This window comes from Candoia aspera, chromosome 1 (assembly GCF_035149785.1).
Source record: "Candoia aspera isolate rCanAsp1 chromosome 1, rCanAsp1.hap2, whole genome shotgun sequence".
In the NCBI taxonomy this organism is placed as follows: Eukaryota; Metazoa; Chordata; class Lepidosauria; order Squamata; family Boidae; genus Candoia; species Candoia aspera.
Window position 1 is genome coordinate 109,498,395 of NC_086153.1, and position 13,178 is coordinate 109,511,572.

The 13,178-nt window shown below is 35.5% G+C and overlaps 1 protein-coding gene across 2 annotated transcripts in view; it reads left to right on the forward strand.

Annotated features, from left to right (window-relative positions):
* ASCC3 (activating signal cointegrator 1 complex subunit 3) overlaps window positions 1-13,178 on the forward strand; it is a 213,930-nt gene that overhangs the window by 49,765 nt on the left and 150,987 nt on the right. For both annotated transcript variants that reach the window (XM_063311715.1, XM_063311724.1), the window contains exon 10: window positions 5,407-5,571. In XM_063311715.1, the coding sequence (XP_063167785.1) occupies window positions 5,407-5,571 (165 nt within the window). The remainder of the gene's footprint in view (window positions 1-5,406; window positions 5,572-13,178) is intronic.

A 13,178-nucleotide genomic window follows, 5' to 3' on the forward strand; every position in this document is an offset into this window, starting at 1 on the left:
GGTATAATAGTGATATAAATGAAAATGCTTTGCGGCAGTGCTTGCTAAAGTAAAAGAAAACAAGAATCTGGAAAAGTATTTTAAGAGGTTTTTATTTTGAACATGAGATGTTTTCCTCAATTTTCTTAAAACGAGGGCCTTATCACTCCATGAAGTTAATTGTAAGAAAATAATGATGAAATAATTATTTTAATGGTGTCAGCAACATTTATGTATTTTGCATATTTAGGGCTATATATAATCGTACTTTTAGTGACGCTCACCTAGTCTCTGTTGTCTTTCAGCATGAATGGAAATGTTGAGTCACACCGCTGTAATAGTCTGATTATGAAGGTCACCTTATGCCCTTCAGATATTCTGGCCTATGTAAGCAAATGATACAGTGACTGTTGTTGTTCAGCAACATCATAACTTATTAACTGGGGTGAGTTTCCCGTGGTACACAGACCGCTTGAGATCCCTAAGCATCTCATTCACAGATCCTATTTCCCCATGCCTGGAGTGACTGGATGGGGCTGAATTTTGGGGGCCAGTTCTAAAGGGATGGGGTGAGTTTAAGGCCCCTTAAGATCCCCTGTAACAAAACAAAACTCAAAGGTCAGCTCCCACCCATTCCTGCAAAGCCATACTATTGCTGCCCATGCCTCCTCATGCAGTCCCCCTAGATTAAAACAAGGAGCTGCAGAGTTTGATCAGCTTGAACGTACCTTGGCTTCCCCTTCCCAAACAGTGTGCCTCTTAAACTCTCATTCCATGCTTTGTTTACATTTAAGCATGCAGGATGTCCATGCTTACATATAAACAAGCCCATAGAAAGACAGTTCAATAGCCATGCTCTTGGAGGGTGGAGAACAAGCTTGTGACTTCATTCTAGTTAGTTAGTTAGTTAGTTAGTTAGTTAGTTAGTTAGTTAGTTAGTTAATTTTTCAAACTTCTCTTACCACCAATCTCCCCCAAGAAAGGGGGATTCTTTAACCAAGAGTTAACCAAGCTTATGGCTTACAGTAAGTGTGTCAGAAGGACTTTGTGGGTTCACAGGAATTTATCCAATAGGCAGGACACAGTATCTTCTTGTGATTCTTTTCTCTCTATTAGCAAAATGAGGCAAGCTACTATTTTCAGTTTCAGGCACATATTCCTTTCCTTCCGTCTCCCACCTCTCCATTCTATCCTGACCTTTCTGATAAGCAGTAGTAAAGCAATACAGTAAATCAAAGGTTTGATTTATGCGTATTTGTTGAAGCATTTTAAAATTAACTCTCTCAGCAGCTTGGAGAGTTAACATAACCAGGTGGCGAGCTGCTGTTAAGCAAGAATCATCTTCCCTTTGAAAGAATCAGGAAAATGGAGAGAGCATACACTCTTATTGACAATTCTGCCCTGTTTTAAGTTTTAGAGAAGTCTGTGTCGGATTACTATCTGTCAGACCTCCCTCACAAATCATTACTGTCATGCTACAGTGGTATATTCAAAGGTACAAAGAACAAAGTTTCTTTCAAATACCACTGAATTATGCCAATGATTTGTTCTTCAAATGTATGTGACTATTAATAAAATAAAAACTATCCTTCGAATGGTGTATATAGGGATCCTGGGCCAGCGAGGAATGACATTTTTGCTGATTTGAACAACTCCTTTAGCTGCATCTAGCTTTTGGCAAGCCAGTGAGTCTTCTGATTTTCTTTTTCAGGAAATTACATTTCAGCATTAGATTGCTGAAGTTCTAGGCAGGCTGAGAACGAAGCTGCTTACTTAAATCCCAGGGCATAGAAAAGGCTTGCTATTGTGTTTTAAACTGGGCATCTCAAAGTTGTTTGTTATTCTCCCTTCCACATTTCCCAATTTCTCAATACAAGATTTTAGGCATATATCTTAAAAGAAGCATTATTGTTGTTATTCTTCTGGCTTTGGATTCAGTCCATCAGGCATTTGTGCGGTCCCTGTCCTCAGTTTGTTTAAGTGGTATTTCTGTCAGAGTTCTATTGAAATTCAGCACAACTGCATACAATGTGTTCACACTCTTTTCAGTTAACAAGGTACACAGTTTCACATTTAATTACTGTATTGCCATTCTTTAGAGTTCCAACAGCAACTTTTAATTATAACAGCCATAAAAGAGCACTACATTGATACAGAATGTCCCCAAATGCTTTAAAATGAAAAGGGGGGGAGGCATACATTTCTTCTTCTTTTTTAGTTGTGACAGCATACTGTGGCACAAGAAGAAGTGTGATCACAGCAGTACCAGTTTAGCTTTGGCAAATTAGCTAAATAGCTAGTATTTGGAGCATTTCACACCTTTAAATTCTTAATATGCATTGCTAAATACATTTCACCACAGTTTGCTAATTAAGGTTCTATGAAAATTACAGCTGCTAATTTTTGTGGTTGACATAGCTCATTTCAGAGTGTTAATAAATTGCATCAGTAATAGGTGTGACAACAGTTTGTAAAATCTGGTTGAACATGTACTTTTTAGAGTTATCACAGATTCATTAAATTACAATTAGTGTGCAGGAAAACTTTGCTGCTCTTGGCTTCAGTATTATCAACTGATCTGTGCCTAGTTCTTTGGTGAGTAGCATGTTCAGCTTTTCCCACAGTAGCAGTTACAATACTAGAGATTCTTTTTCCTCCTCATTTGTTTTACTTGACCATGATTTGATTCAAACTATTGTAATGACTCATTGGACTTTTGGACTTTTAGTGTTTCATTGTTCACTAGCTATTTTCATTTTAGCAAGCTATAAAATGTCAACCTTGTTATTATTTTGTTGGGATATTCAAAGGCAATCCTTCAAAAAGCTGTTTCTGTTGTGATTATAGAAAAAATGTAAGTAATGGTATAACCATGGAGTAAGTGGTTAATTTACATTTTTATTTATAACTGCTGAAAAGGAAAATTGGAAGGCACTGCTTTATTTCTTTTCTGTACTTTTTCTCTTTTTTTAAATTTTATTTTTTCTGCACTTTTAGCTCTATTCTTTTCCTACTCCTTTTTGCTATTCTCTTTATTCTAAATATTAGTTCTTGTTAGGTTTTTTTTTATCTTTCTTTTAAAAATTTTAATAAAGTTATTTGGGGAGAAAAAAGGCTGTTTCTATTGTTATGTAACCCAATGAAGCAGGAGAGTCAGGAGTCAAGAGTCAAGAATTCCTCATGCTCACTTTCTTTTAAGTGTCTCCATGTTGCCCAAACTAAAACTCTTAAGTCGCTCTCTGAGTGAGATGGGTGGGTAATAAATTTGATATATAAATAAATGAAATAAAACATCTATGACTGCTATGTATGTTACTGAATTGAATATCTACATGGAATAAGAAGCTTAATGAAAAATTAAGGTTCTTATTCCATGTAGATATTCAGGTTCAGTCCACTGCATCTCCAGATAACATTGTGAGAGAACCCAATCTGAAATCCTGGAGAGACTTTTGAGATGTCAGCTCCCTGAATTTCCTGTGTTTCAGATGTGGGGAAGCACAATAGAAAACACTTATGCGCTCGCATGCTCTCTCTCTCTCTCTCTGGCACACCCTGCCCAATCATACTGTATTTTAAGAAGCTTCTGATTTATGAAAGTCTCTTTAACATTTTTTTGGAATATAATCCAGTCTAAGCAAAACAAATATAACAATGGTTTAAGAGTTGGGTCTTTTGTTGTGTCTTTAAAAAAATTAGCTGTTCTGGAGCGAAGGAGAGGTTGAATTTTTCAGATGCTTTTTTCTATATGATTAAAAAGGGATGGACATATTTCTGTCCTTTATTTTTGTTATTAAGCAAATGTTTGGCTGTCTAGCTCATTTTGCCATACCTTCCTTCCAATAAGTCTAAATATGTAACATGTAAACTTCTAGCTTTTGTGACAACCATACCGAGTAAAAGATTTAACTAGTTTAAACCATGTTCAAGTGCAGCAAGAAAATTCCATCCCAAATCAGCTGTTAATAAACATAAACTGTTGGCATTTCCTTGTTTTTTGCAAGGAGCAAGCCATTAAGTTACTATGGCAACAAATCACTGGCAGAGTCAGAAGGTCAAACTTAAATATCCTTAGTTTTGGGTGTGAAAAGGCATGAGCATATAAGGTAAAGCTCCTGATTTGCCTGGAGGGCAGCTTGCCTGGGCTTGTTACTAATTTCGGTTTTCTTTCTACACAGCCTTCCTCCCAGTCCTCTTGGAGCGCGTGTGAATGCCTAAACTTGTAAATATGTGTTTGTGCTTTCTGTAAATACATTTATGTTTATAGAAATGCTTGGTGTGTGATTTTTCTGATCTCTTGGGCCAAACGCTTTCCAGCACTCCGCCACATAAACTGCATTTTGTCTTTACAAGTTTTATGACCGCTTGCTTGATTTTTTCCATGTCTTAAACCTGCAAATACAGTGCAGCACTAAAGGTCAATTAAAATAGTTTGCTCCATTTTATTCATAAGATAGTTCTTGAATGTGAAGTTATGCAGTAACCCTATTTTAATGGATATTAGTTTTCATATGCCCTTGAAGCCTGAGATTTATTATTTCCAAGACAGTGATTTATCATTTCTGCTACAGGGATGCAAATGCGCAACAAATACCATTTCTTAAATTTCAGTGGTTAAGTGCCTAGGTTTGGGTCTGTTTTCTGGAGTATGAGATTGAAATTCCATAGTATTAATACAACAATATTGACATTTTAAGAGATTAGTAGCAGTGTCAGCTTTTGTGCATATGTGCCAATAAGCTTCAACCGCAGCTGAGGGAACATGGGCAATCTTGCATTCCTAACTGAGTTGGGACACTTTGGTTGATTTTTTTTTAGGTACTTGCCAGATTACAGTTTTGGATCTTAGTTGCTAGATGCCCTTCTGAAAATTACAGGGGGACTTGCTGTAACAAGCCACTGACAACTGAGGAGGTCTAGGCTTTGGTTCTCCCAGTGATCATCCACTAGTGTTCTAAAAGGAGAAAGAAAGCAGAGAAAGAAAGCAGAGCCCACCTCAGCCTTCCCAAGAAACCAGTTCCACTAGAATTTTCTTTTGTGTTGTAACTGTTTATATTAACACAAGCACAATATCAGGAATGGTTACTGTTCATTAATCTCTCATCAACACAGGGAGCCTTTCCAACTGAAGTGTGAGATAGAAATATTTTAATTAGTGAGAAGTTGCAGGTGCACATTTGAAATGGCTAGACATGAAGATAACTGGGATTGGGCATCTTTTAAAAGAGTTCATTATAAGCTGTACTTAGTGAATAGGCTTTCTATTGGAGTTTCACTTACAAAGAAGAAAGTTTTAATGCTGCCATTTCACGTTGGTCTGCTTAACTTCATTAATTTTCAAAGTTGTTCTTAATACCTCAGCAAGGCAGTGAAAAATAAATTTAAAAACTTCAACATTACTTTTTTTTTTGTCTTTTTCATTCTCAGATGCTTGTGACCACTCCAGAAAAATGGGATGTTGTGACAAGGAAGAGTGTTGGAGATGTCGCCCTCTCCCAGCTAGTGAAACTCCTTATTCTTGATGAGGTACACCTGCTCCATGAAGATAGGGGACCTGTCCTAGAAAGTTTAGTAGCCCGCACCTTACGTCAGGTATGTCAGATTGTCAGAACAAATATCTTAAGTAACTTTGTATGCTAGAGACAACTCCAGTGATTAATTAAATCCTCTAATATGCCTAAGTTGCTTCCAGTAGCAGTCATCAGTAAAGATTTACATGAGAAGACAATGCATTTTTGCCTCTCTGCTTTTTGGAACAGAAGGGGTTCTGTTATCCCTTATGAAATTAAAAAGACCTAAAGACATGTAGAAATATACAAACACCCATACATACGTACATGACATGTGCAGTATAATATGTACATACAGTATGTATGTACATACAGTATGTATGTATGTACATACAGTATGTATGTATAGGTGTGTGTATATTTCTACCTGTCTTTAGGTCTTTTTAATTTCATATGATATAACAGAGCCCCTTCTGTTATCCCATATGAAATGGGATATACAGTGGTGCTTAAAAGTTCATGAACTCTTTTGAATTTTTAATATTTTTGCATAAATATGACCTAAAGCGTGATCTGTTCTCCACACAAATCCTAAAACTAGACAAAGAGAACCCAATTAAATGAGTGAGTCAAACATTATACTTCTTCATTTATTTATTAAGCACCACTGTATATATGTTTCTAAATGTTAATCTTAGTTAAGCAACCCACCCACCCCAGAAATACATACATACATGTAGGCATGTGCTGATATTAAATAATGGTATTCTTGTTCATTTAGATTTGTTTGAAAACTGTGTTGTTGCTCAAGGTCTGCCATTTTGTTTTCTCATATGCCAACAATTTCTCCAATAAAAATCATACTGAAGAAAAATAATTCTACAAGGGTAGGCTTGATAATATATTTATATATAGATCTGAGATTGTTTATTTTGATATCCTGAATAAAATAAGGAACACTCTGAAATTTGCTCACAGTTCTCACACTGTGACCCATCTTACAAAAGGCTCTTGTGTCCTTCAGTAGAATCTTTCCAGTGATTGCCATTTTGAAATCACATAGCATTTTTTAAAAATGAAAACACTAATTACTGAAATGCAGGTCGGAAAACTGGCAAACGTGAGGTGCTTGATGGCACATGCTGGTCTAATAATTGCAGATCTAAAATCTCAACTTGGATAAAAATATTTTTTATTTATGGTTGGAACAAATAACCCAGGCACATAGTTTTAGCAAATTAATCTCAGCTTGCCCCCTCAAGTCCTGCTATGTTGCCTCATTGCGGCGGTGAAGGACGGTGTTCCTGGAAGGGATGAGTGAGGAATACTGGGACCTGATGGAACATACAGGTAGTCTTCACTTAACAATCGTTCATTTAGTGACAGTTCAGACTTACGACAGTGCTGAAACAACTGACTTACAACCAGCCCTCACGCTTAAGACCATCACAGGATCCCCATGGTTACATGATCACGGTTTGGGTGCTTGGCAATCAGTTTGCATTTATGACCATCGCAGCGTCCCACGGTCACATGATTGCCATTTTCAACCTTCCCGGTCAGCTTCTGGCAAGCAAGATCAATGGGGAACTACGTGATTCACTTAACTACCACATGATTCACTTAATGCCCATGGTGATTCTCTTAACGACCACTGTAAAAAAGATCATAAAAATGAGTTGGATTTGCTTAATGACCGCTTTGCTTAGCAACTGAAATTCTGGTCCCAATTATGGTTGTTAAGTGAGGACTACCTGTATTCTTTTTCTCTCTGTCTCTGTCTCTCTTTCTCCTTGATTATTTTGCATAAATTGAGCATTCTATTGGCTCTTGAATAAAATTAGAGAAGTAATACCATGCTACGCTTCCTAATTCATCTGTGATTCTGTATTAGATACAAAACAGGTTAATAATCCTGGAAGAGAAGAAAAAAGATTACTGAAAATTAAAACTAGCTGATATGATGCTTAAAATGTCAACAGTTGGTTATAATATTGGAAGAGCAATGTGTTATTTGGGATGGGAGAGAATCACCACTAAGGCTGAAAGTTCAAGAGGGTTTATGGCAGACTTCTTTAGAGTATAGATAGGATCACAAATTTCAGCTAGGGAATTATCTGTTTTTTAGTATCCTTTGCGAAGATCAGTTTTTAGTTTGTTCAACCCTGGGGTCAAGTTACAGCTACCTTGTAAGGAAGGAGCTCTGAGGACACTGATTTGGTCTTAAATAAGAATATAAAAACATGTTTGCACATTATGCACTTTATGCTTCTACATGTTACTCAAATTGAATTGATAAAACATTTTGGAAGGAAAAGGCTTTGAGGTACAACATCAAAAGAATCCTCTGAAACTAATTTGCACTTTGATGTTTAAAGTTATACATTCCTGAAAATAGCATAGAAGTAAAATGAAAATATTTAAAGTAGAGGTGGGAGTGAAAGCAGAAGTCTCTAGACTTCTGTGATACTTACCCAACAAATTAGTGCAATTGAAATTTCTATTTTTTTTTCTTTTCTTTTTTCCTATCTCCAAAAGAAATTTGGCTATAGTGTTACCATTTTATTGGTGTATCACTAGATGCTTCTTTTGATGTCGGTTCTTGCTTAAATTAGTGATTGAAAAGATCCCATCCCATCACAATTTGGAATGTATTTGTTCATTCTAAGTTTATTGGAGAAATCAGGGATAGCTTTATTTTAGTGAGTTGCATTGTCCCTTTCTCCACCCATTTCCCAAAACATATTCTTGTGAGAGGAGAAACATTGATGGGATGGAGAATCGGGATTGGTAGCAGTGGTAGAAGCCCTTTATAAGGTTTTCAGGGTCCTCTTCTATTGCTACCATTCCTTTAAAACAGTGGATGTTTCTTGGCTGTTCCAAGTCCCTTGCTGAAAACTATCGATTGTTTATTGGCACTGAGGAACATAGGACATGAAATTTGCAATATATCTTAAACTGAATGACAAGACCTCTACTGCTTCCACTCTATTGCTGTCTTTATCTTGCAAGGATGACTTTTGGAGAGTAGGGTAGAATTGGCTCCTTCGTGAACTGTTTCAGATATGGATTATAAAGGCTCAGTATTTTTGGAGGGGAATATTTCCTTCAATTCTGAATTTCAGTTCAGTTACTAATTCAAATGAATGTCCAGAAGGCATGCTTAGTACTCTGCCCACTAGTCACGTCAGACAGGATCAATGTCACCTCTGAGATAAGAATCAAATGAAATACATGAGTCATTTTTCCAGACAGAAAAGCTCCTCACTCTGTCAGACTCCATTACTTTTTTAAGAAAATAAAGGCAGTTTTGTAAAATTCCAAACTTCAGTAGATTCTAAAATTAGTTTTTTTCATTATTTTTAAGTAAAGTATTGGACTCCAGCACACACACACACACACACACACACACACACACACAAACACAATATATATATATATATACAGGATATGCATATACATACACACACACACACACACACAATTTTCTGTCTTCCATCTTCTCTCAGTGTCGAGTGGTAGTAGTAAGTTTCTTCAAGACAGCTTCAGTGGCTTATTTCTTTCCATACCAAACAGGTTAGAACATCACTACTGCAGACACCTTGAGATCTACACAGGTGCCCAGTGCATCATTTGAACTTGATGTATAGGGAGCTGGGGGAGTGATTCCCAAATAAGCTAGTAAGAACTAGCCCTCTTCAAGTGTTAAACAAAACAGTGATATTCTACACACATTCAAGAAGACTGGAGAGAAATGTGCTTGTTCTGTTCCCCCTTGCACCATCTTCTGTGTATAAAAACCAGCTGCAGTAAAGAAACTTCTGTCTGTGGAGGCTCTCCACGAAGCTGAAAACTGGAAAATTAGGATCCTTGTTGATGTGGAATGCCTCTTTAGATAGAAGGGCTATCTACTACAGGCAGTCACCCACTATGCATGGGAATGGGGATAGCATACTCATTTTGCTCCCCCTTAATACAGGTAAGAATGGGATTTCTGAATAACAGTGGGTTCCTATGAAACCCATCTGTCCTGCGTACATCCGTGATGAGAGAAGGGAAGATTAGTACCTTCATATGATTTGTCCCTCATCAAAATTGTATTGCTGTTCTTCATTACCATCTGTGTGTATTTGTTTTCCCTATTTGAAAACTTGTGATATTGCCAGATATTTACATTAATAAAAACTGCAGATGTTGTTGGAAATTAGCACTAGTTTTATGAAATTTCTATTCTGAGGAACATCTGAATTTTTCAGTTCAAATACTGAAAACATATGTTGTCTGGAGGAATCCTAACTCTCTCATTTCTGTGATTTCATAAGGTTTAACCTTTGTTCTCAGGGTTGCTTATATTTATAAGCTTACTTTAGTTTTACCTTATATTACCTGTTAGACCTATATGGAAAGTACTTATGATGGCTTCCAGAGGGATTATGAACTTGTACCAGATTCCTGAGTAGATAAGATTTTCTGGGTATATTGTTTTTTTTAAAGATTGCCATCTTTAAAAAATGCCAATAATCACCTGATTTGATTTTTTTTTAATCTCCTGCTGCTAGAGTAAATAGATTGCAGATTTTTTTTTGATTTATTTATTTTTCAAATTTGTATAGGCACCCATCTCATATATATGATTTTAGCTTTATAGTATAAATTATGCTTAAATTGCTCTATGATAAAAATGTAACAAGAATTTGTATTTGAATTACATTTAAATTCAAATTATGTATTATGTATTTAAATTATGCTTAATAATGTTTTAATACATTCCTGCATTAAAAAGAATGTTAATTCTTTATTTCATTCATCAAGCATGCTCTGTAATGCATAGGCAGTTACAGGCCTATCATGCTAAGTTGCAGCATGGTTGGAATTTTGTTTGCCTTTGTGGTATGCCATTTTGAATGATGGCTGAATGTTCTGTGAATCCAGTCACTCAGTTGGAAAAATTTGAATGTGGTTTGTGTTTTGTTTTGTTTTGTTTTGTTTTGTTTTGTTTTGTTTTGTTTTGTTTTGTTTTGTTTTGTTTTGTTTTGTTTTGTTTTGTTTTGTTGTTGTTTGGAAACTTTTCTTAGAATAATATGAATTCTCATCCTCTGCAAGATAGAATTAGAGGCACTGAATGTCATTTTTGTGTATGTTCCTATTATTAGGTATAAGAGCTCTTTTAGATGCTTGTGAGATCAGAGTACTTTAAACACCAGGATTCATTGGATACAGTTAGACATTGAATAGCATTACTAAGATAGTTGCCTAGTTACAAATGCAGTTTATTCAGAATAGTTAAGACATACTAATTTTGCTAGACATGGTGTACTAATTACATTTGTATGTTTGTAGTTTGGCACCCAAGGAATTATAAAAACTAAATAATAAATATTATTAAATTCAGTATTTGAATACTTTTCCTTATGCTTACCATATAGGCCTATGAGAAGGAAGTAATGGACTGATAAGGGAAGCGAAACAGCAATTTAGTCCTGGAAAAGTAGGACACATAAGAGAATAACTCAAAATAACCCCACCTTGATTCTGTATAAGATGAAGTAGAGAGAAACTCTGATAGGCTTTCAAGTTTCTGTTGTTATGCTATACTATACAACAATAAAGTATCATTCCTAGAATCCTTGCGGTATCTGTTTCCTAACTTGGCCCACCTCAAATGTTGGACAGATTGGGACTGAACATATACTTCAATCCTAAATGTGCTTTCTTGTGGAATGATCACTTGTACTATATTGATTATCAGTCTTAGTACTCTCATTGGTGTATTGAACATATGGATGCAAAGAATAAATTCTATTCTACTTGGACATTGAACTTATATGGATCTACCTTGTATTTAAATGTCATCGACATAATCCATTAATAGATAAACAAGAATAATTGCTATAGTTATTTACAGTTGCTGCATATTTTGCCTATGGTGACTTTCTGCTTACATGCTTACATGGGCAAATGCAGGACCATACTATGAAATATGTGTAATAAAGAGTGGCATTTAATTATGTGTTATCTACAGGTCTATTACTAACATTTGCATCCTGGAGGAAAGATCAGTTCCGGGATCAATACTTTTTCTTTTTTTTTATCAGGAAGAAAAACATAGAATTATAAAATTGGAAGGACCATTGAGCCCAACCTGTACTCTGTTTTCAAGGGTGACACTATCCAATCCATTTGTTTCATCTGAAGATGTAAAAGCATTCCCTCCACCATCAAGGTCATTAATAGTGTTGAACAGCCCAGAGCCCACTGGGGTTCTCCACTCAGTGCCTCCTACCAATCTTATAAGGAACAATTCATGAGCAATTTTTAAAATATGTTTTATTCAATTATTTTACAAGACAAACTAATAAAAATATAATTGCATATAATAGCAAACAGCATTAACGGATAAACACAATAACAGCATTAATATGCATAGCAATTTTAAAAATAAAAATAAAAAAGGGTCTGGAAGCCTGGAAATTAACTCCAAAAATTTGAACATATTGCTCAGAAGTCTTCTTCGTTGTCCCCTTGTCCAAAAAATGGTCTAATTCTACTCATATGAACAATCCATTGCTGCAAATCAGGCATAGATTTTTCCTTCCAATACTGTATAATATTTTTTTAGCCAATCCCAAGGCTTGAAAAAATTATTGATCTTTTAATAGCTTCAAAATCCTGGAGATACAACTAAGGAAAAGCATCCTTAATAGAAAGTGATTGATTCTAAATCATATTAACAATCCTATTGATGTCAGCCCCAAATGCAATAATAATAGGAGAAAATCAAACCATGTGCCTTAATGTTCCAGCTTTTGAGATACATTTCCAATAGCAGGTGATTGTAACTAACCCTTATTAAATATTCCCTGAGGTATCCGATAGACACAAAACATTTTTCCCTATATTATCCTCATTTTAAGATAATAGATTACAAACTTCATGTTGTTTAAAGTGTTATTTCATTGATTTGCCAAAACAGGACATTCAAGCTTGTTATTCCAAAGGTCACATAAATAACTAATATCAACTTCATCAGCATCCTACAAAGATGGGTTACTGGCTTAGGATCCATTAATAATTCCTCCAAAAACACTATCTGCTGTGGATCTTCTGAAGCAGTAATTGCATATGAAATAAATGAATACAATAAATGCCTAATATGAATATACTGCGTAGGTATATTTTTTATGAAGTTCTCTGGAGAAGATCAAATTCATTTTTAATTCTGTGAAAGTTTTAGAAGTGGTTTCTTCAGAGTTGAGTGGATTCAAAGCAATAATGTTACAAGAGGTCCAGTTTACAAACCTTTCTTCCCATTTAGATTCTACTTGTTCCATTCTGTTCTCCATCCAGAATACTTACTGTAGATGGATATCTAAATTTGTTAAATAAATCTGTAAATCTGTAATCTGGGATTATCTCATATTACACAAATTTCAGCGATGAGTTGGTCATATTTATATCTCTCACCCAATATTTACCATATATGTCTTGCAGTTTTTGAGCCAGCTTTATAGCTATTTATTTGTCATGCCATCTAGATTAGAGATGTGCAGAACTTCAGATCTGAAGCTGAAAATGTTCTGCGGAATGGGTAACACACAACACCTGTTGGAATCTCCTTTAAAAAGTTGCTTCTTTTCATAGGCCTGTGTGTTATCTGCACCATCCTAGGACAATATGTAAGTGCTTTGA